The following is a 25,190-nucleotide window of genomic DNA, read 5'->3' as shown; positions in this document are numbered from 1 at the left end:
GGGTTCTCTTACTTTAGGTGAGGTGCCGATTTCCCTTAGCCATGGGGTCTATTTATACTTGTAGACTCCTTAAGGGTTACAAGCTAAACCCTAATTGGATAATCTTCTCTTAAAGATATCCAAATCCTTTCCTTAGATAAGTCATGGACGATTTTGAAGCTATCCTAGCTTCTAGAATCCGTCCACTATATATCTATAAGGATTTATAGTCTAAAGCTTAACTATCAAACAATTGACAGTTTATACCCCTTTATTTAATTAACCTCTTTAAGTCACCAAATTAATTCTAATTAATTCTATGACTTATATTAATCAAATAACAATATATTATTCTTTATATTATTCTCATAATATATTAATAATATTTACTCTCTCTTAATAAATCATCCTATCAAGTTGCCATGGTGAAGGCAACCCAAAAGGACCATGCACAACCGGGTCAAATACTTGCCTAATATAGTTGCAGCCTTAGACACTATTCCAACATATTGTTCATATAAATCATATGTGATTTGATACATATAATCACATGTGATTATATGTATCTAATCGCATATGATTAAAGTTGACAAAAAAAAACAATTATTACATCTAGAATGCGATAATGACATTTGTGATTAAATATATCTAATCATATTTGATTGAATGTATCTAATCACATATGATTATATGTATCTAATCACGTATGAATTATATAGGAAAAAAGGAATATTTTCAAGATAAATCATACGTGACTAGATACACATAATCACATATTATTATATACACATAATCATGGGTGGTGGTGATGGTGTGTAGTGATTTTTAGTGATGGTAGGTAGTAGGTGGTGGTGATGGTGAAGGGTGGTGGGGGTGACATGTAGGGTGGTGGGTGGTAGCAGGGATAGTGATTATATTGGAAGGCATGTGATTGTTGCAGGTGGTGGTGATGGGTGGTGGAGACAGGTGATGGTGATATGTTGTGGTGGATGGATGGATGGCGGTGGTTGGTGGTGGGGGTGGTGGTAACGGGTGGTGGTCTACGGTGGTTTTAATGTGTCATGGGTGGGGTGGTGGTGGGTGGTTGTGATGGGAGGTGGAGGTGGGTGATGGTAGTAGGTGGTGGGTAGTGGTGATGGGTGGTGGTTGTGGGTGGTGGTGATGGGTGATGGGTGTTGGTCATAATGGTGGGTGTTGGGTAGGTGGTTGTGATGGGTGGTGGAGGTGGGTGGGTGGTAGTTGTAGTGGGTGGTGGGGGTGGTGGTGATAGTGGTGGGTGATGGTTTTGTCTGGTGGTGGGTGGGGGTGATGGTGGCGAGTGGTGATGGGTAGTGGTAGTTGGTGGAGGGGTGATGGGTGGTGGGTGGTGGTGGTGGCAATGGTGATGATGGGTGGTGATGGTGGTCATCGTTGGCGGTGGCGGGTGATGTTGGGTGGTGGTTTTCGTGGGAGGTGGGTGGGGGTGGGGTGATGGGTGTTGGAGGTGGATGGCGGTGACGAATGGTGGTGGTGGGGAGTAGTGGTGGGTGGTATTGTTTGGGCGGTGACGAGTGGTGTTGGTTAGTAGGTTTTTAATTTTTTTTTACTTATTTTTTATTTGTATTAATAGTATTTGATTATTTTAATTTAAAAAATTATGTGGTCGAAAATTGTTGTCAAATGTTCTTGCGATAAAAAATGTTCTCGATTGAATGCTTATATATATATATATATATATATATATATATATATATATATATATATATATATATATATATATAGAGAGAGAGAGAGAGAGAGAGGTATGTTCAAATGAGAACATTTGAGAACATTTTTTGGACATTCTTTCTCTACGTATCTCCTGTAACGCCCCGATTTCCCAAGGATCAATTTATGGGTATAAATTACCATGAGTTCAGGGCTACTCGACGAGTTTGTTTCCTGACTCGCTGAGTAGCAGTGGGTTGGTCCATGAGTTTAAGTGACCTACTTGACGAGTAGGAGCTGGAGGATGAAACCCTCGGGGTTGTGCATCCTATTTAAAGGATCATAAGACCCCCTTAACCTCCTTGGCAGCCCCTTGAGATCCAAAAAACCCTAGTTTCGTGTGAGAACTTCATTTGAGTGTGTTTGAGCTTTGGAAGGTGAAGTTGGCTTGAAGATCAAGAAGCTAGCAGCAACAAACTAGTGTGGATCTATAAACTTGCCTCCTCTAGCTTCATTTTGAGGTACCAATTCGTGATCCTAGCTCTATTTTTCTTCTATAACTCTCTTGAGTAAATTTAGGGTTTTTACATTGATTGTGGAGCTATTTCTTGGTGTATAAGCTAGATCTGAGATTGCAACTTCAGATCTAGACCCTTCTTAGGTTGCAAGTTCACAAAGTTTGAGCCTTTGCATAGAATGAACCATTCTTAAGGAGTTAAACCCCATAACAAGCTTGGGTTTGTCATTTAGAGCCTTTAGAGCCTTGCATGCACGTAAAGCTTGAACCTTTACGTGATAAACATGTATTGGGAAGCTGGATCTGCAATTTGGAGCCTTGGGATGGCTTAAAAAGCCTCTGTATGGATAAAGGACTAAAGGGACTCGGCGAGTTGCATGGTCGACTCGGCGAGTCATATGAAAATGGACATGAACTCGACGAGTGGTTTGAACAACTCGACGAGTTCGATGAAGATTGCCATGAGCTCATCGAGTCGGGTGAGTGGCTCGGCGAGTCGACTTGGGTTTCCCATCCTATGGTCACATAAGAACACAATGAGTGGTAAAGGGGAAAACTCGGCGAGTTGGCCAAGGAGTGACAGCCACTGACATTAAGAACTCGACGAGTCACTCTAGTGACTCGGCGAGTTGATGAGTTATGCAAGAAACTCGACGAGTAGTTGAGGGTACTCGACGAGTTGAGCTCAACAAGGACTGTTGACCTTGACCATTGACCGTGACCTTGACCGAGGTTGACTAAGTTTGACTTCTGAAGGGCATTTTGGTAATTCGGATATTTATGTCAATGGACCTTTGATGGTTATAGGTGTTGGAGTCTCATGCAGTGCTTCGGGAGAGTAATTTCATGGTATAATTCGACAGTTGCTAGGTGAGTTATCCTCACTATATCAACAGGGTCTAAGGCACCAAGGCTAGCCCTTTCTCATATTGTATGCTGGTATTGGCTTGATATTTTTAGTGACCTGGTTTAGGTTGATCTCCTGGTATATAGGATGATGTTATGTTTAATGACTTGGTTTAGGTCGGCATCCTGGTATATAGGATGATGATATGTTTAGTGACCTGGTTAAGTCAGTATCCTGGTTAGGATGTCGTTATGCTATATGATCTGCTAGATCGGTTTGTTTATATATGGACTGTTATGTGATTATCTGTTTATGTGCACATGATTGTTGGTATGGGGGTTGGGTTGAGGCGGGTCCTGCTTTGTGCTGTAGGCAGACATACCCAGGGCGGACCAGATAGACTGCAGACCCGGAAGGGTACATAGTCAGGCCGAAGGCGAGCGAGCGGTCCGGATAAGTTGAAGGCCCGAGTGGGCGGGCCAGACGTGCTGAGGCTCGGAGAGTGGACCAGATAGACTTAAGACCTGGTGAGGGCGGTCCAATCATACTGTAGACTCGATATGCATGGCTGTTCTGTATTTGATATATGATATGGTTATGGTATTATGAGGTTGGTATTTTGGGGGAACTCACTAAGCTTTCGGGCTTACAGTTTCAGTTTATTGTTTTAGGTACATTAGGAGATCATGGCAAGGCAAAGGCGTGATCGTATTGCTCCTCATATTTCATGATTTTTTGATTTGGTTCTGGGGATACTCTGATGTTTAAACTATTTTGAAAACAAGTTGTAATAACTTAATGGTTTTTTAATGGATTAAAATGTTTTAAATTGGCGTAAATTTTATGAGTGTTACAAGTTGGTATCAGAGCCTTGGTTTGAGTGAATGGGAGGAAGACTCGTGAATCCAGTCTCAAATCAAGGAAAAAGATTTTTAAAATGATTTGAAAATGGTTTTCAAAGTAAGTAAAGGAGGATGCAAAGTGTACGATCAACTGAAGCCAGTAAGTAGACCCCAAAATACCATACAAGTTATTTGATTATGTGATATGTTAGATAAGCATGCTAGTACTAGGCTAGGGATCTTCAGGAATTGCATGATAGAATTGTCTGATTACATGATGCCTGCTAGCCTAGGGTCTCCCAAATATGAAATTGACATCATTACTGTAGTTACTTGTGTATGCATCACAGCTGTATATAATCAAGATCATATAGCCATGAAAATGTTTGATCCAGGCTTATGTTCTATTATTATTGATAAGGGCTTAGGGTAGGATTGGATATTCGATAGATAGGGTCCAATGTTATGTATGGCTAGCATACACTAGTGCTGTAGGGTTGGTGGAAGTTCATGGATGGGTGGGTAGTGAGTGGTCGGGAGGCCAGATATATATATATATATATATATATATATATATATATATATATATGTGTGTGTGTGTGATATATAGTATTCCTCTAGGAGTGAGGAATGAGTGCTCACAGTGTCTTTTATATGGTTAGGGTGTTGTGGTGATACTTGAGACAAATATAGGTAGTTGTGGAAGGTAGTATGGGCCCGTACTACTTAAAGCACAGGACCTATACGCATAGCAAGGAAATCACAACCCCTCGGTTTTTGGTTGGTTGTTGGTTCCCGGATTGTTATGAGGAGTATCTGATGTTTTCGGTATGTTTTCAGCATGGTGGTTACGCGACGATTCGTGACTGGGTCCGGGTCAGGATCAGGAGAGGGCGGACAGGAGGCACCAATAACGCCTGACACTATCGGCCAGATAAGATAAATGACAGAATCTGGGATATCATGCATGATGAGGTTGCAGCTATGTTCCGGGCTCAGTTGCCAAAGATCTTTGGGTCTATCAAGACCGTTATGATGTAGTATTTCGATGATCATTATGCAGCCCTTACTGAGGCGGCTGTCATGGTAGCCACAACAGCTGTATCTGTGGCAGGGGTGGGAGCTGGTCAAGCTTTTCAGTATCGGGACTTCGATAATACGAAGCCCCCGACATTTGATGGTACCAAGGATCAGATCGTGGCCATGAGATGGCTATCTGACGTGGAGGGATGTTTCTTCACATGTTCTTGTCCTGCTGACCAGAAGGTCAGATGTGCTCTGAACCTGCTAAGGTCCAGAGTAAAGGATTGGTGGCGGTTGATTACTGGATCATATTCGGATGAGCAGCGTGCTGCGGTTACTTGGGATCGATTTCAGGATATGTTTTGTACCCGTTACGTCCCGCGAGTTGAGAGGGAGAGGCTAACGCAGGAGTTCTTGGATCTGCGCTAGGATTTAGAGTCGGTCACAGAGATCACTCGCATGTTTACTGAGGGGACGATGTTTTGCCCCGAGTTTGCTTCGGAGCAGGCTCAGATAACCCGATACCTGAGTATGCTCAAGACAGATATCAGACAATTCGTATACACGCAGAGATGTGATACCTTGCTGGAGTTGCAGGAGGCTGCCAGGCGACGTGAGCTTGAGATTGAGTTGCTGTTGCGAGAGCAAAGGCAGGCACCGGTGCAGTCGCAGCCGGCACCATAACGGTCTAAGACCGTGGATTCTAGGGTTGGAGGGCAGAGTGGCCACTCTTGTGAGAAGTGTGGGAGGGGTCATGCCAGAGTTTGTAATTCCGGCGGAACGTGTCGCAAGTGTGGGAAGGAGGGGCACTATGCGACGGATTGTCACCAGTTGGCCCCGGTGCAGGACATGATGATTTGTTATCATTGCCATCAGGTTGGTCACGTGAGGACCAACTGTCCTCAGTTGGCTGCAAGACCGGTGCAGACTCCAGCGCCGACTACATTTAGGATTACTGGCAGTGGTCAGGGTGGAGCAGAGCCTCCGAGGGATCAGGGACGTGCCTTCCAACTTACAGCAGTGGAGACCAGGATAGCACCAAATGCGGCTGCTAGTGTGTTTCTATCTTTTATCTTATCGATTATGATGATATTGTGAATTCCCTTCCATCCCTTTATGCATATGTCATAGCAACATATGAGAGATGAGGAAATTAGTTTCGAGGGGATGTAGGCAGTTAGTATCCAAGGGTGTTGGTAATTGTAGGTTAGGAACTCTGTTCCAAGGCTAGTAGTCGTGAATCGAAGATACAGAAGTATTCAGATGAGATGTGGGTTTTTCTGAAGTTCATTTGCATCATGATGGAAAGTTTGTTTTGTGGAGGTTGTGCACTCTAGGGTTAATCGATCCATAGATAAGGATGATAATATCCAGTACGGACGAATAAGCTGTGTCGTTCTCTCCATTAGCATGTAGTAGCTAGTGTCCCAAGTGGGGGAGAATTGGAAATTCTCAGATGGAGCATCAATCATCGAGGGATTCGATTAACTACCACGGTCAGGCAGTACCCCAACATGCATATGCAGGAATTTTGCGTACGTGGTAGATACACGAGTCAGGGATCAGACCACAGGTTTTCAAGAGGGTAAACAATTGGAATGAGGCCGAGGTTTAGACTGGCTTTATAGTCTACAGGAGGGATCGGGAGTTCGAAACCCCAAGTGGGTGAGAATCGGCTGTATGGGAGAAAGCACTGGAATGGGTCCACGTTTTTGCACAACAGACTTAGCGCGGTCCGGATAGACTGAAAGTCAGCGGGGCGTATCAGTCAGGCCGAAGGCTCTAAGAACGGTCCAGACAGGCTGAAGGCCCAAAGAGGTGGTCCAGACATTCTGAAGGTTTTGAGGGTGGTCCAGATAGGCTGAAGGTACGGTGAGACGGTCCAGCCATGCTGAAGATTCTGTATGTGATCTGTTAGATCTAACGGTTAGTTAGTGTGGGGAGTGTTGTGAGACTGTGGGAGGCACGTAGCATTCAATAATTTGTTCAAATGATTAGGCTCCTTGGGAAAATGGAGGAAGTGAGGATCTCCAGGATGAAGCATTGGGACAACAGCCGTGTTGACAGGTTATCGGGAGCATTCCAGTCATAGGTTGTGGGCATAGAAATTTTGTTGGTTACTTACTTTATGGGAGCGCGTTCAGATTAGATCTTCTCTGGTTATTCATGGCAACACATTTCATGTGGGTACGGTGGAGGTGGTCCTACTCTATGCAGTAGGCCAAGATACCCGGTGCAGGGCGACTGTAATTCGTAGGCACGAAAGCTCAAGGGCGTGGTAGGAAGTAAGGCTGCCTTGGGGCAGGTAGCACTCATGATGTTAGCAACAAGTAGCACATGTTCTACTGATGTGTGGACCTTTGGGTTCAGTAATCGGTGAGGTGTGCGGCGTTTCGGGTGGTGGACAGACAAGTTGAGACCAGAGGGATTTCGGCTTCGTCTGGAAAATATCGTTTTATAGTATGAAAGGATGAAATCAGGTATGGTTTGGGATTGGTGTGAAGGATGCGATGTTATTCCATCCTAAGGATGTTTAAATGTGTCATAGGCATGTTTGGTATTCCAGCCCGAGGCTGAACGGGCCAGGCATGAGTTATTTTGTTCTAGTAGAATGATTTTATGATATTGTGGGACCGGTGTCTTGTCCGCAAGGGGTTCGCCTCAGGAGGAGGAAAGGAAGGATTTTTTATACGATAGCTCATCAGGTCATTGTCAAGATGGCAAAGTGGCAGGAGGGGTGGATATCAAGGAAAGGTTCGATTGGGATTTACATCATCTTTCACGTTTCGTAGTTGCCAAAGTGCATCATGGAATAGGAGGCAATAGTGTCGTTGATTGATGTTCAGATCGGTGAATGCTTGGAATCTGTTGAGAGGCATGTGGCCATACCGGAAGGAAGAGATAAAGGTTTTGTGGAACGAGGAGGTACCTTTAGTAAACGTACGGTGGAAGCGCCATTGACAGTCTGAATAGACGCGGGAGCTGGGGGTAGAGATGCGGGAGCACTATCCGAGGATGTTCACCGTAGCAGACTTCGAGGACGAAGTCTAGTTCAAGTGGGGGAGAATTGTGACGCCCAGATTTTCCAAGGATCAATTTATGGGTATAAATTACCATGAGTTCAGGGCTACTCAACAAGTTGGTTGCCTGACTCGCCGAGTAGCAGCGGGTTGGTCCACGAGTTTCAGTGACCTACTCGCCTAGTCCAACAGGGGACTTGACGAGTAGGAGCTGGAGGATGAAACCTTAATTTTCGGGGTTTTTCATCCTATTTAAAGGATCATAAGACCCCCTTAACCTCCCTTGCAACCCCTTGAGAGCCAGAAAACCCTAGTTTGGTGTGAGAACTTCATTTGAGTGTGTTTGAGCTTTGGAAAGTGAAGTTGGCTTGAAGATCAAGAAGCTAGCAGCAAGAAACTGGTGTGGATCTATAAACTTGCCTCTTCTAGCTTCATTTTGAGGTATCAATTCATGATCCTAACTCTATTTTCCTTCTAGATCTCTCTTGAGTAAATTTATGGTTTTTACATTGATTATGGAGCTATATCTTGGTGAATAAGCTAGATCTGAGGTTGCAACTTCAGATCTGGACCATTCTTGGGTTGCAAGTTCATAAAGTTTGAGCCTCTGCATAGAATGAACCCTTCTTAAGGAGTTTAGCCCCATGAAAAGCTTGGGTTTGTCATTTAGAGCCTCTAGAGCCTTACATGCACGTAAAGCTTGAACCTTTACGTGATAAACATGTATTGGGAAGTTGGATCTACAATTTGGAGCCTTGGCATGCCTTAAAAAGCCTCTGTATGGATAAAGGACTAAAGGGACTCGGTGAGTTGCATGGTCGACTCGGAGAGTCATATGAAGATGGACATGAACTCGACGAGTGGTATGAACAACTTGACGAGTTCGATGAAGATTGCCATGAGCTCGGCGAGTCGGGTGAGTGGCTCAGCGAGTCGGCTGGGGTTTCCCATCCTATAGTCACGTAAGAACACAATGAGTGGTAAAGGGGAAAACTCGGTGAGTTGGCCAAGGAGTGGCAGCCACTGACATTAAGAACTCGACGAGTAGCTGAGGGTCGGCGAGTTGACGTCAACATGGACAGTTGACCTTGACCATTGATCGTGACCTTGACCGAGGTTGACTAAGTTTGACTTCTGAGGGGCATTTTGGTAATTCGGATATTTTTGTCAATGGACCTTTGATGGTTATAGGTGTTGGAGTCTCATGCAGTGCTTCGGGAGAGTAATTTCTTGGTACAATTCGATAGTTGCTAAGTGAGTTATCCTCACTATATCAATAGGGTCTAAGGCACCAAGGCTGACCCTTTCTCATGTTGCTGGTATTGGCTTGATATGTTGGTGACCTGGTTTACGTCTGTCTCCTGGTATATAGGATGATGCTATGTTTAGTGACCTGGTTTAGGTCGGTATCCTGGTATATAGGATGATGCTATGTTTAGTGACCTGGTTAGGTCAATATCTTGGTTAGGATGTCGTTATGCTATATGATTTGCTAGATCGGTTTGTTTATATGTGGATTGTTATGTGATTATCTGTTTATGTGCACATGATTGTTGGTATGGGGGTTGGGTTGAGGCGGGTCCTGCTTCGTGCTGTAAGCCGACATACCCATGGCAGATCGGATAGACTGCAGACCCGGAAAGGTACATAGTTAGGCTGAAGGCCTGCGAGCATTCCGGATAGGCTGAAGGCCCGAGAGGGCAGTCCAGACGTGCTGAGGCTCGGAGAGTGGGCCAGATAGACTGAAGGCCCGGTGAGGGCGCTCCAGTCACATTATAGACTCGATATGCATGGTTGTTCTGTATTTGATATATGATATGGTTATGGTATTATGAGGTTGGTATTTTGGGGGAACTCACTAAGCTTTCGGGCTTACAGTTTTAGTTTATTGTTTCAGGTACATCAGGAGATCGTGGCAAGGCAAAGGTGTGATCATATCGCTCCTCATATTTCATGATTTTGTGATTTGGTTTTGGGGATACTTTGATGTTTAAACTATTTTGAAAACAAGTTGTAATAACTTAATGGTTTTTGAATGGATTAAAATGTTTTAAATTGGCGTAAATTTTATGAGTGTTACATCTCCCCTGTTTCTCTCTCTACATTTATCTCTCTACATATCTCTCTTCTCCTTCTCCCTCTACATATCTCTTGAGGTAATCTCAGCCACCATCACCATCAATGGACCTCCACTGTAACCATTGTAATGACGCCGGAACCACATAACGTTGCTGGAATCACCATTACGACACCAGAATCATCGAACAACTGCTTCTTCATTCTTTCTGGATCTGTTTGGTTTCTCAATGCATCATAAAAAAATTTTCTTTCAGAAAGGCGCTCATAAAATTATTAAGATGCATCATAACTTCTCTATATGCTTATGTTAGTTTTGATCTTGAGCAATTTTTTAAGTATTAGAAGTTGGAAATCATGCCACCGATCTACAAATGTGATGCTTAATCTTAGCTATTGCAACTAGAAATCAGTTCATTGGTGGTCTCTTCTCATACTCTCCTTTGGTACATGGTTTACCTGTCGAAGCTCAAACTAAATGCATTTTGCATGTTTTGGGTTTAATATATCCAGAGTGGAAAATGCATTGGGCCAAATGATTCTTACCTACTAATATTGTGAAGTTATTTGGTCAGCTATGGTACTCTAAATATGATAGGAAAAGGGGGAAATGAGCCTTGCACACCAGGTGTTTGACTAAATGCTTGAAAGAGCAGTATTGCCTAAATCAAAGCCTCTGACATCACCTAGTGTACATGCTGACAAAGTGATATCTGATCTCTACGACCTTTTTATTTAAAAAGAATTCCACCAAAGTAGTGGTGCCTTATTCATCTACAATATCTGTCTTGTTTAGTCAAAGGTAATCCTATGATTTCTAACAACTTTTAAATTAATTATGATATGGTGGAAATCAAGCTGTTAATAGTTTACAGGTTTTGGATGCTTTGGGAGAGTCGATTCCCTATGTCAAACTAACTTTACTTTAACTTCTTGCAACAATACTTATAATATTACACATATTGAACTTGTTGCAAATGCATTTCCATGTACAACCACTTCCAACAATACAAGTATAATACTGACTGTAGGTATGAATCTTGATATTTCAACACATAATGTCAATTTAGCTTATTTGCAAGCACTTAAAGACTACATATCTGAACAGAGACGCGTATTGGGCTTAACCATTAAGTCGTTAATAGAACACCAAAAGTGATTTAAAAGCTATTATGATCAATTTTCCCAAATCTGTCCTCCAACTTCTAAAATTCATGCCGGTCAATAAGAATACCTAAAAATCATGAGACTTAATTTTCTTGAAATATTAGTGTGTCAAGTTTCTTTAAACTTTGAATCACATTTCTATATTCCAAATCCTTAAGGGGTAAAATTGGCAATCTTCTCAGATTGGTCCATGTTGTTATAGATTTCATGCATTGTCTTCAAAAAATCATAATAAATTCATCAAAACTCCAAATTTCAAAAATTCCAAACCCTTTTGTTAGATATGGATATATAGTTTCCCACATATAAAGGGTATGATGTAATTCGTAGTATATTGGTACAATTTATTCCAAGAGTATTGAGTGGTCTAGAAAGTGACAATGTAAAGTTACTAATTTGTAAATTTAATATAAAATGAGATCTTTATATTACTGAAAAGATAAAAGGGGGAACTTTAACAACGTTATTTTATCAAAATTTAATAATGGTTTGAAAGGTAAGAAAACATATCCCAAACATAGCACTACATTCAAAGAGAAAATAAGGAAATATGTGCATAAGTTTTATAAGAGTAATACAAAAAAGCATAAGCTAAATAATGTTATAATTGATGTGTAGGTTCTTGGAAAGGAAAGGATTCATTTATCTCATGCTAGCTAATTTACAGGTTCAAGGAGGTGAGTTATAATAACTCTCATATTATGTAAGCATTACTTGTTTTATGTTATTGTTCATGGATACCCTAATTCGGTAGAGCGAACAAGGAAAGGCAGAATGTAGTTTGTTCTCTAGTGAGACAAGGAAACAATATTCATTTCCATGTTCCAAATTCGTTAGTTGTTCTCGTGTATTAAATCACATGTGATTATATGATCTAATCACATATGACTTATATGCACAAGATTTATTTTTGTGTTTTCGAATCCATAGTTGTTCTTTATCCCTATTAATTGTATAGTATATGATTAAATATATAAAATGACATATGATTAAATACTTGATAACAAATATTGAATTGAGAACGTGAATTTGAATCATATTCACATAAATCATATGTGATGAGATATGTATAACCACATGTGATTAAATACACAAGAACAACTATTGAATCAAGAACACGAAAATGAATATTGTCCACATAAATCATATGTGATTCCATACATATAATAACATGTGATTATGTGTATCTAATCACATATGATTTATATGGCTAAGATTCATTTTCGCGTTCTCGATTTAATAATTGTTTTTTTTTTCACTTTAATCATATGTGATTAAATAAATTAAATCAAATGTGATTATATGTTTCTAATCACATATGATTTTATTTGGTTAAAAACGAATACTGTCTGTATAAACCATATATGATTAGATACATACAATAATATGTGATTATATACATGATAACAAATATTGACCAAAGAACATGAAAACAAATCTTTATCCAAATTAATCATATATGATTAAATAAATCTAATCATGTGTGATTATATAAATATAATCACATATGATTTATGTGGACACAATTCATTTTTGCTTTTTTGATTCAATAGTTATTCTCGTGTATTTTATCACATGTGATTATATATATAATTGCATGTTATTAAGTACATGAGCACAAGTATTGAATCGAGAAGGTAAAAATGAATCTTGTCCACCTCAAATCATATGTGATTATATATATATAATCACATGTGATTAAATACACAAGAGCAATTATTCAACCGAAACCGTAAAAATAAATATTGTCTACATAAATCATAGCTGATTAAATACATATAATCACATGTGATTATATGTATCCAATCATATATGATTTATGTGGATAAGATTCATTGTCATATGCTTGATTCAATAATTGTTCTTTGTCAACTGTAATAATATGTGATTAAATACATATAATCACATGTGATTATATGTATCTAATCATATATGATTTATATGGACAAAAAATAATGATGTCTACATAAATTTGATGTGATTAGATACATATAATCACATATGATTTTATACATGAGAACAACTATTGAATTGAGAACACATAGATAAATATTGTCCACATATATCATATGTGATTAAACGCATATCATCACATGTGATTATATGTATCTAATCACATAGAATTTATGTGGAAAATATTCTTTTTCGTGTTCTAGATTCAGTTGTTGTTATTGTAAATTTAATTACATGAGATTATACGTATCTATTAAGATATGATTTATATGGACAATATTCATTTTCACATTCTCGTTCAATAGTTATTCTTGTACATTTAGTCACATATGATTTTATACACAAGATTCATTTTCGCGTTTTTTATTCAATAATTTTTCTTTTTCCACATTAATCATATGTGATTAAATATATACAATCACATATGATTAAATACATAAGAAAAAATATTGAATGAAAAATGCGAAAACGAATATTATCAATATAAATCATATGTGATTTGATACATATAATCACATGAATATTATCAATATAAATCATATGTGATTTGATACATATAATCACATGTGACTAAGTACATGAGTACAACTATTGAATTAAGAAAGAAATAATGAATCTTGTCCATATAAATCATATGTAATTAGGTACATATAATCACATGTGATTATATGTATTTAATCACATATGATTTTTGTAGACAATATTCATTTTTGTGTTTTTAATTCAATAGTTGGTCTCGTGTATTTAATCACATATGATTTATGTGAAAAATATATGTTTTCACGTTCTTGATTCAATAAATCATAGGTGATGAAATATATATAATCACATGTAATTATTACACGAGAACAACTATTGAATCAAGAACATTAAAACAAATTTATGTCCACATTAATCATAAGTGATTAAATACTTATAATCACATGTGATTAAATATATGAGAAAAATTATTGAAAGAAAAAATCAAAAATGAATGTTGTTCACATAAATCATATGTGATTGGATACATATAATCACATGTGATTATACGTATCTAATCACATATGATTAAAGTTGACAAAAACTAATTATTGAATCGAGAACGCAATAATGACATATGTGCTTAAATTAATCTAATCACATGATTTATATAGACAAGAAAGAATATTATCCATATTAACCATATGTGATTAAATACATATAATCACATGTGACTATACACTCATAATCATAAGTGGTGGAGATGGGTGGTGGGGGTGTGTAGTGATGTTTGGTGGTGGTAGGTGGTGGTGGTGGTGGTGGTGAATGGTGGTGGGGGTGACATGTAGGGTGGTGATTATAGTGGGTAGTAGGTGGCGGTGGCGAGTGGTGGTGATGGGTGGTGGAGACAGATGAAGGTGATAGGTGGTGGTGGTGGGTGGGTGGGTGGCGGTTGGTGGTGACAATGGTGATGGTGCATGGTGGTTTTGGTGGGTGATGGGTAGGGTGGTGGTGGCGGGTGGTTGTGATGGGTGGTGAAGGTGGGTGGTGGTGAGGGTGGTTGTCAGTGGTCAGTGGTTTTGGTAGGTGGTAGGTAGAGGTGATGGTGGTGGGTGGTAGTGATAGGTGGTGGTGGTCAGTGGTGATGGTTGGTGATTGTGGGGGGTGGTGGTGGTGGGTGGTTGTTGTGGGAGTGGTGGAGATAGGTGGTGTTGATAGGTGGTGGGTGGTGGTTGGTTGTAATTTCGGGCGGTGGTGGTGGGAGGTGGTGATGGGTGGTGGTGGTGGGAGGTGGTGGAGATGAGTGGTGGTGATGGGTGGTGGATGTGGGTGGTGGTGATAGGTGGTGGGTGGTGGTGATGAGTGGTAAGTGGAGTTTTATGGTAATGACAGGTGGTGGTCATAATGATGGGTTGTGGGTGAGTGGTAGTGATGGGTGGTGTAGGTGGGTGGGGGTGATGGGGCCATGTGGTGGTCACGATATGTGGTGATGGGTGGTGGTGGTCTGTGGTGATGGATGGTGGTGGTGGGTGGTGGTGATAGGTGGTGGGTGGTGATGGTGGTGGCGGGTGTTGGTTTTGTTGGGTGTTGGGTAGAGGTCATTGTGACGAATGGTGGTGATGGTGGGTGGGGATAGGTGGTGATGGTGATAGGTGGTGGTGGATGGTGGTGGTTGGTGGTGATGGGTGATTGAGGTGGGTAGGGAAGGTGGTGATGGGTGGTGGAGGTAGGTTGAAATGACGGTGGTGGGTGGTGGTTTTTGTGGGTGATGGTTGGGGGTGGTGGTAGCGGGTGGTGGTGGAGGTGGGTGGTGGTGATGAGTGTGGTGGTTGGTGGTAGTGGCGGGTGGTGGTGATAAGTGATTGAGGTAGTGGTGGTTGGGTGGTGATAGGTGGTGGGTAGTGATAGTGGTGGGTGGTGATGGTGGTGGCGAGTGTTGGTTGTGGCGGGTGGTAGATGGAGATGGTGGTGATGGGTGGTGGTGGTTGGTGGTGGAGGGTGGTGGTGTCGGGTTGTGGTGATAGGTGGTGGAGGTAGGTGTTGATGGTAGTGGCGGGTGGTGGTTTTGGTGGATGATGGGTGGAGGCGGTGTTAGCGTGTGTTGATTGTGGTGACGAGTGCTAGTCGTGGCGGGTGGTTGTTTTGGTGGGTGGTGATAGGTGGTGGTGGAGGATGGTGGTGATGGGTGATTGAGGTGGGTGGTGGTGGTGGTGGTGATGGTGGGGGAGGTAGGTGGTGATGGTTGTGACGAATGGTGGTTTTGGTGGGTGATGGGCGGGGGTGGTGGTAACGGGTGGTGGTGATGAGTGTTGGTGGTCGGTAGTGATGAGTGGTGGTGGTGGTGGGTGTGGTGGTTGGTGGTGGTAGCGGGTGGTGGTGGAGGTAGTGGTTGGTGGTAGGTAGTGGTGATGGGTAGTGAGTGGTTTTGGTTAGTGAGTTTTTTAATTGTTTGTAACAATTCATTGATTTTTATGAATATTATTTAATAGTTTTAATTAAAAAATTATGTGGTCCAAATTTGTTCTCAAATGTGCTCACAATAAGAAATGTTCTCGATTGAACGCATCATATATATATATATATATATATATATATATATATATATATATATATATATATATATATATATATATATATATGTATATACGGCTAGGTTATAATGTGGATGGACAACTATTGTATTAACTTGTGGATAATGCTATTTTATGAAAATTATTAAGAGAATATGTTGTTTTGTAATGTGAATATGTTCAATCTCACAGAACTACTGTTATTTTAATGGATTATCACCAATTCTAATACATTTTTGTTCTCATGCATCATTTTTTATTTATTATAATTATTACAGAATACGACTCAATAAACATCCTAATAACATTCTGACAAAATGAGAATAATTAAAAAAAATGTATAATAACCTTAAAAACGATTTGATTATTGACAATGATTAATAATTATAATAATTATATAAGATTGAACGTATTGATATTATCAAAGACCATATTTTTCTTTATCATTCTCACAAAATAGCATTATCCACTCGTCCACACAATAGATGTCAATACACATTTGAACCTAGCTCTCTCTCTCTCTCTCTCTCTCTATCTCTCTCTCTCTATATATATATATATATATATATATATATATATATATATATATATATATATATATATAGACCATATTTCTCTTTGTCATTCTCACAAAATAGCATTATCCACACGTCCACACAATAGATGTCAATACACATTTGAACCTAGCTCTCTCTCTCTCTCTCTCTCTCTCTCTCTATATATATATATATATATATATATATATATATATATATATATATATTTTCATCCTCTTTCCCATCAACGGTTCAATGATGTTTTAATTAATTAGATTAATTAGTGATGATGTAAGTGTTTAGATAAGCATGTATGTACGTGCTTACAAAATTGCAAAAGAACAAAATAAACTTAGTTTAATTAGTTTATTTCTAAGTAAAATATGAACGAGGCAACTTTGTTTACCACTAAGTTTACTCTAACTTCTGTCTAATATGAAAATTCCAATTGTGTATATTATAAAACGATTGTTAGAAAGACAGAAATGAAAGCCGGCCAAGATGCCAAGTAGAAAGGTGTGATTGTCCGTCTATGTCATTCGTTTGTTTATATCTTTTGTTTTGGTAACCACAAGATGGATTGTAGTATTTGTGATCACTACAAAATTTAATCGAATGACTGAATACGATGTGATTCCTTTTTAATTGCTGTGTTTCCTTTTTATAACTACATTTTAAAACATATAGATGACATAATTAAAGTGTTAATGACTGAAATCTAGTTGATATTCAATTAACTGACATTTAACCATAAAGGATATTATAATGACATTCAATAGATAGACATGAAGTTTTATAACTACAAGTTCAATAACTATAAACTGGTCAATAAAACAAACCTTTTAAATATTGTAAAAATGATCCATTGAATTTTTATAGAATTTATTGAATTGAACGGAAAAAGATAAAGCTACATGAATAATATAATATAATAATCCATTAAATTTTGTAGAGTCGAAACTGTTATCCTCTTTAATTAATTAGGTCATATGTTTTAAGATGTTAAAAAGGAAACATAGAATAGACACTTTAATTAGAATTTGTAAGTAATGGAACATCTTAAAACATTTACATCATCACTAATGTAGGTAAATGAAATTATGAAGTAATGGAAGCCAAATGAAATTATGAATTATATAATTAGAAGTTATAATTCATAATTACTTACAATATGTAGGTAAACCCAAATGAAGTTATGAATTATATAATTAGAAGTTGTAAGTAATGGAACAAACCATGTACCCTGTTTAAGAATTACCCTTTTCAGCTTTAGAGAAGAAGCCAAATCCCAGCCAAATAGTTTAAACACTTCAAAACACTCAAAAACTGTTGGAAGTTAAACGCAGAAAAGGAGTTAAAGTTTTTAAAATCGTATATAACATCCAAATAAGACCATAATATATAGTCCCCAAAAAAAAAATCATACTTCGATCATAGTTCATACACTGAAATGGCTTCCAAAGTTCATGTTCTTATGATACCTCTAATGTGCCCAGGTCACCTCATTCCAATGGTGGACATGGCCAAACTCATAGCACAACAATCGGCCACCGTCACCATCGTCATCACACCCCGTAACGCCGCCAGGTTTGGGGCAGTCCTCCACCGCGCAGTGGCCTCAGGCCACCCCATCCGAATCCTCCAACTCCAATTCCCAGCCTCAGAATACGGATTACCAGAAGGATGTGAAAACGTAGACGATTTACCATCATTCAAGTTGACCAAGAACTTCTTTGACGCAACTGCTAAACTCCAAGAACCACTTGAAAAAGTGTTTAACGATCTTAAACCGACACCAAGTTGTATGATTTCTGATAAACATTTAACTTGGACAGCAGATGTTCCAATTCCCAGCCTCAGCAGATGGGTTATTTTCGATGGAATGAGTTGTTTCACTCAGTTAGCTACTCATAATCTCTGTGTTTCCAAGGTTCATGAACAGGTGGGGGATTTCGATCCGTTTTTGTTGCCGGGTTTACCAGATAACATAACCATGACTAAATCTCAGCTTCCAGGGTTATTCAATCCAGGCAAGAGTGCAGAGGCAAAGGTGATAAAAACTGTACGTGAGAAAATTAGAGCAGCAGAAACAGGAGCATATGGGGTAGTTATAAACAGTTTTGAGGAGTTGGAAAGAACATATATCGAAGAATACAGGAAAGTGAAGCAAAAAGTTTGGTGTATCGGGCCGTTTTCACAATCTAACAAGAATGATTTAGATAAAGCTCAACGTGGAAGTAATGATTCCATCATCACGAGCCATGAGTGCATCACCTGGCTCGATTCTCAGGAACCAGGGAGTGTGGTTTACGCATGTTTAGGGAGCCTAACGCGACTCACACCACCACAGTTTATAGAACTGGCTCTAGGGTTAGAAGAGTCAGAATCCCCGTTTATTTTAGTGGTGAAAGGAGGGAGTCGAACAGAAGAGATAGAGAAATGGTTGGTGGAAGATGGATTTGAAACGAGAGTGAAAGGAAGAGGTGTTTTGATCCGTGGGTGGGCCCCGCAAGTTCTCATATTATCACATCCCTCGTTAGGAGCTTTCTTGACTCACTGTGGGTGGAACTCGACTATTGAAGGGATTTGTGCAGGTGTACCGATGATAACGTGGCCTCAATTTGCTGAGCAATTTTTTAACGAGAAGTTGGTTGTGGAAGTAGTGGGAACTGGTGTGGGTGTTGGGGCTGAATCAGTGATGCCATTAGTTGAGGAAGATGCAGCTGGGAAGCAAGTGAAACGAGAGGACGTGTGTAAAGCTGTGAAGATGGTGATGGATGAAGGTATTGAAGGAAAAGAGCGAAGAGAAAAAGCTAAATATTTTAGGGAGATGGCTGAAAAAGCGTTAGAAGAGGAAGGATCGTCTCAAGTTAATATAAAACTGTTCATTGAAGATATCATGCTACACATAAATAAGGACATGGCAGATAAGTTATAGTTGCTTTGCTAGTGATGTACGTATTAAGATTTCGTTGATGATTCTTATCTTGTTAGCTTATGTTTTTCCTTGGAAATCCATATCTTAGTCCGACCATGAAGTTTTCATACATGTTTTCCATGTGTGCTAGCGTGTTATTATTATTAACTGTTGTTATTATTGTTTAGCATATTGTTAGTCTATATCTCGGCCCATTTGTATTGGCCTTAGTCCATGTATTTTGTATATATTATCATTGATTAATGAGAGATCATTCATGGGAAATAATATCAATTACATCATGTACTACATTGAATAATAACCAAGATACAATGGAAAATCTAAAGGGCACCAATGAGATATTGTTAGGGTAACAAACCACACTAACAATAAGAAGATATGTGAAGCAAATAAAGAACATACAAGTATATATGTGGTTAATTAATACAATCATTTACCTGTGCTACGTCACGAAGTAGAGAGATTTCTATTAATTTAGGAATGGTTTAGATGTAGGATTTACAAGTACAATATATCGGGCGAAGAATGAACCTAAAATAATAAACGAGTCAAGCCAACGAATGAGTTGCCGAGAGTCCCTTGGAACACCCTTAGTGAAAACTCATCTCCTGGAACCTGCCTTCATGCATCTGCTATCCGGAGACCAACTTCTAGAAACCAATCCTCAGTAGCGGCAATAAGATCCAGAAGCATATCAATCTCTACAAATCAACAGTTATATCCGAGTGGGAATGCGTAGCTATATGGATGCAATAGTGTGCATTAGCCTACCCCATACAAATTTGAAGTTAAATATATCTTTTATATAAATATTATATTTCTTTTGAACAAAAATTGTGAATTGTAACATGGTTCATCTCATTCAAAACTTAAATTCATAGTGAACGGAATAATTTATCTGTTGAGGTACGTCGATTAAAAATTGACGCAATAATTTTTTGAGTAGATCAAATTGCATTTCAATTTTAACAGTGAATTTCTGGTTTATCGGGTTCGTATATTGATATTTTTTTAATATTTTAATTAATCAATTACTTCCAATTTAAACGAACAATTTATTTTAAAATCATACATTATTACATTTTGTTACCATATGAAGTATTTTGCTACTTGTTTAATCAGGGATCGACTCTTAGCATATACAGCTTTGCTTTAATTATTGATGAGATCTCTCATAAGATTTAGGAATGGGTAGCATGGTGCATGCTTTTTGCCGATGGTTACAATTAGAAGGGCGGAGATGGTCACAGTTGATCGTAATTTGTGTCATACATGAAGGACTTGACCATTTCAAAGGACATGGCATCTAATAAAAATGAGAGGATGCTTACAATGAAGATAGTCGAATAGTGAATAGTATGGGCCTTAGTTCCTATTTATATGTATGTGTTTTCTATATACTGTTTACCTCCTTGTTTATCTCTCCTTTTGAACTTATATGAGTTTTATCTATTTTCTTTTTTAGTCCCCCTTACTTTTTATTCACCATTGTAAGCGTACATTTGACATGACTAAGGTCATCATCTTTGGAAGAAATTTCTAACCTGGGGTGGAGGTACAATTGTATACATCTTACCTTTCCCTCACTCCATCGGTTTTGTTTTTGTTGTTGTATAAAATGGTGAACATAAGCCCCCTAAATTTGTATGCATCATTATTACAAATTGTTAGCATAATAAAGTATTCGGCGTATTTTATGTTGGGCATTTATTTAGCCTTTTAGCGAGGTTAACCCTTGATAGCTTTTACTATTTGTAGTGGTCATTTCTTTTGTATTGTAATTACCTTTCCTTTCATAATAAAACCCTAAATACTTTTTATGTATCTATTATTCATTCAATATTGTATCCGAGAATTATTCAATTCTTGCCATTAGATCTGTCAATAGTTGGAGGTATTGTTTAACGATCAAAGAGCTTTGTTCATTTGGTCTAGTAATTCTTTTGTTTGTTATATTAGTGTTGGCTTGCTTTCATTGTCATTGGAATATGTTGTTTGTGTCATCTTCCTTTTTGTATTTGATATATTGGAATTCGCTTTGGTTGATTATAGTCGATATGGCTCCCAAAGATTACTCTTTACAGTCTATTAGCATACAACTAGGTGGAAAAAATTATGCCTATCGGATTTATGTGATGAAAAATTTCTAAAGGGTAAACAAATATAGGGTGTTATAATTGGTGTCAAAGGGAAACTAACAAATGATAAATCTTCCAGTTTTGTAATGTTACTTGATGCTTGGGAAATTAGTAATTCTAAGATTATCACTTGGATTAATAGCTTTGTGGTCTAGTATATTGACACCCGATTGACAAAATATAATACAACATGGAAAGTTTGGGAGCACTTTAAAAGACGGTACACTCAGTCTAACTTTGTTGAACAATATCAGTGTCAGACACTAATATCCACACACTTCAACCGATCATCACGAGCGTCGAAGATTTTTATTATGCTATACCTCATTTGTGGGATAGTTGGCCCTCACAAAGTCTGATGGAACTAAGAACCGACATTTGTTGTTGTTTTTGATGGAACTAAGAACTGACTTAGATGGCCTTTATGAAACAATTTTGCATCGAACCACTCTTCTCAGAGTTGAATAAGTTGTTCATGATATGATTGCATAAGAAAAATGTATCAAAACTACGATTTATAAAGTTCTAAAGTTTCCAGTACATATGTTGTTTTTGTTGTTCCACCATGACCTAAATCTACAAATCAGCTACGTAAGCTCCTAAAATTGCTTTTGATGAATGTGTGGTTTGCAAACAGAAAACCATTGGAAGTGTTAGTGTCCACTATTACTTAACAAACCAAAATAGCAGCAAACGACACCATAGAAAATCGTCCATCTAGAGAGTTTCGTGCACACCCTTCTAGTCCCATGCATGGGAACCTCATACACCATAGTTCACTACTATTACACCTTATGTAGAGACTGATCACGAACCTTCCATATGATTCGAATCCATAATTTTTAAGTCCTTCAAACAATATTTGGCTTCTAATCTAACTTTCATGCCTGCCTCCATGTCCCATTCGGATATGTCCTCATCCAGTATATCATGTATCCCTTCTTCTTTATGGATCTTGTATTCTGGTGTATCTCACCACGTTTCACCATGCTTGTCATCATTTGTTTCTTTCTCTTATGGTTCCTTTATTTATGTTATGTATGTCATTGTCGCATCCATACCAGGGTTTTGTTGTTACTCCTCATGTTTCTCTCACTGATGTCCACTTTATTCCCAAAATTGATTAAACCTTGCCTCGTCCAGTTAGCTGTGTAAATCTGACTATTGTTGTGTATAGGACCAACTATCTCAGAAGGTGTTAGGATTAACCGTAGGATAGAGGAACTCTATTTGTGAATCAGCTTTAAATTTCGGATGTTGTTTCCTCTAATGTCGATTTCTCTTCTTTTCTGTTGAGTCATTCATCTTCTGATTTTTATCTTTGACATTCTCGTTTGAGACATGTGTTAGCTTCATCTTTACAATTTTTAGTCTATACTGATGTTCTGGATCATTTGAATAGTGGTGATATTTTTTTATCGTAGTGGTTACTAACGTGCCAATGTTTTTGCTTTACCCTTTACTAAAAGTTTCTCTTATTCCCTTGTTCCTTTTGATTTTATGTATTTCAATGTATGGGGTCCATCTCCAATGTCTTCATAGGGAAGTTTCGCCTATTATGTCTCGTTTATATCTTTTACACACATTATGATGGGTTTTATATGTTTCAATAATAATAATTTTTGGCGGAAAAACATAAACCCTAAGTTTGCATACACCCTAAAGGATCTATGTTCTCACTATGATTTGCAAACAACTATTGAACATCAAGAACCCTACAAGTACAATGCAAATTTTAAAAATACTAAAGGTTATTAGAAAACACTTACCTTATGTTTATTGTAGTAAATAAACAATGATTCCTTATTGATCTAGCTTTAGAAAGCAAGCACCAGAAGTCTCGTGCCTCTAATGGTTCACACCCAAACCCTACAAATTTAAGGCTATTGAAGAAAGAGGGGAAAGGATGGAATTTTCAGAATTCCCTTGAGAGGATGTGATGGCCGAAATTCCAATGTTGGGGAAGGGTTTATATAGGTAATCAAGGGGGCTTGGATAAGTCAGGTTTCCTTGGATAAGCCTTATCCCCCCCCCTCCACCCCCAAGTTTCCTTTGAGCCCAAGAAAGGCTCTATAAACTGTAGAACTCCTCTAGAATTTTTGTCCCCCGTTAGGGACATTCTAGAATTGCTCAATGTTCAACTTTTAAACATAGTCACCTTTAGTCATTCCACTTTTAATTATTCCAATCAATCCCAAAATTAATTCCAATTAATTTCTAATTAATTTATAATTAAACATTATAATTTCTAATTAATATATATTTTCTCAAAACATATTAATAAATTATTTATTAATCATATAATAAATTAATAAACCAGTCTCTCTTTCCAAATAGTATTCCAGTCTCTTACTAGGTTTGAGGGCAACCTAAAAGGACTTTGCTAATAATTCAAGTTTATAATAATTTAGTTAATGGCTTAAACACTTAATCCAACACATTATAATTGGGTTTGTCTTATAAAGTCTAGTGGTGATTTTTTTACCAAATACAAGAATTTTAGAGCTCTTGTCAAAACACATACTTGGTTGTTATAAAGTGTTTTGGGTGTGACTTAGGGAAGTAAACCTCTAATATTGTATGTAATTGCTTGGATTTGATGGCATCATTCATCAATCATCTTGTATTGATACCCCTCAACAAAATGGTGTTGTTGAAATAAATTATAGACATCTAATTGTGACAACCCACTCTTTATTACTATCCTCTAAGGCTCATATTACTTTTTATGGAAATGCACTTGTGACCATTATTTATGTGTTCAATCGGATCCCTACTTCACATAACTATGGGATGTCTCCATTTGAAAGGTTGTATGGTCAATTACCAGATTACTGCTTACTACAAGTTTTTGGGTGCACTTGGGTTGTTCTTCTTCTACATGTTGAGCAAAAAAAGTTATCTTCTTGATAAAATTATGTGTTATTTTAGGATATGGTGTTTTGATCCAGTAAGTCGGAAGTTATATGCCTCATGAATGTCACCTTTTGGAGCATATTCTGTTCTTCTCCATTCAAGCTCGTTCACATGAAACGACACAGTCGAATATATGAGAAATTAGTCCTTGTGATATTGACAGTTAGACAATACACCCGATAAACCAACTCCTAATATGCCCACTCCTCCCACGGTTTTTGGTTCAGGGTTATTGCTACATGCAAGAAGGAAAAACAACCTACCAATTAAGAGCTCGTGGATATGACGTCTTCTCATGGTAATTTCGATCGTTAGTTGTTTCATTTATCAATAGAAGTTGAGATTTTTCGAAGGATTCAAGCTATATCATCTAAGGGTGCAACTGATGACTCAACCATTAATCAAGTTCAGTAAAGATTATAGATTGGTCTTTGTGAAGGTGTCCTCTCGATCTCTTAGTTGTGGAATTGTTATTCCTACTCGGTTTACGATGACAACTGGCCTTAGTTATTGGAAGATCGAA

At 38.4% G+C, this 25,190-nt stretch overlaps 2 protein-coding genes across 2 annotated transcripts; one reads left to right on the top strand and one right to left on the bottom strand.

The window, feature by feature from the left end:
* Positions 1 to 1,030: 1,030 nt before the first annotated feature.
* LOC128126774 (uncharacterized) lies at positions 1,031 to 1,387 on the bottom strand. Its single transcript, XM_052764884.1, has one exon. It carries the CDS (start codon positions 1,385 to 1,387, stop codon positions 1,031 to 1,033), a length of 357 nt encoding a protein of 118 aa, XP_052620844.1.
* Positions 1,388 to 18,091: 16,704 nt separating this feature from the next.
* Positions 18,092 to 19,807, top strand: LOC111894193 (UDP-glycosyltransferase 73C4). Its single transcript, XM_023890274.3, has one exon. It carries the CDS (start codon positions 18,126 to 18,128, stop codon positions 19,611 to 19,613), a length of 1,488 nt encoding a protein of 495 aa, XP_023746042.1. The 5' UTR covers positions 18,092 to 18,125; the 3' UTR covers positions 19,614 to 19,807.
* The last annotated feature ends 5,383 nt before the right edge of the window (positions 19,808 to 25,190 follow it).

This window comes from Lactuca sativa, chromosome 6 (assembly GCF_002870075.4).
Source record: "Lactuca sativa cultivar Salinas chromosome 6, Lsat_Salinas_v11, whole genome shotgun sequence".
Taxonomy (NCBI): domain Eukaryota; kingdom Viridiplantae; phylum Streptophyta; class Magnoliopsida; order Asterales; family Asteraceae; genus Lactuca; species Lactuca sativa.
Note: the sequence above shows the minus strand (reverse complement) of the source record. Positions and strands in the feature narration are given on the sequence as shown.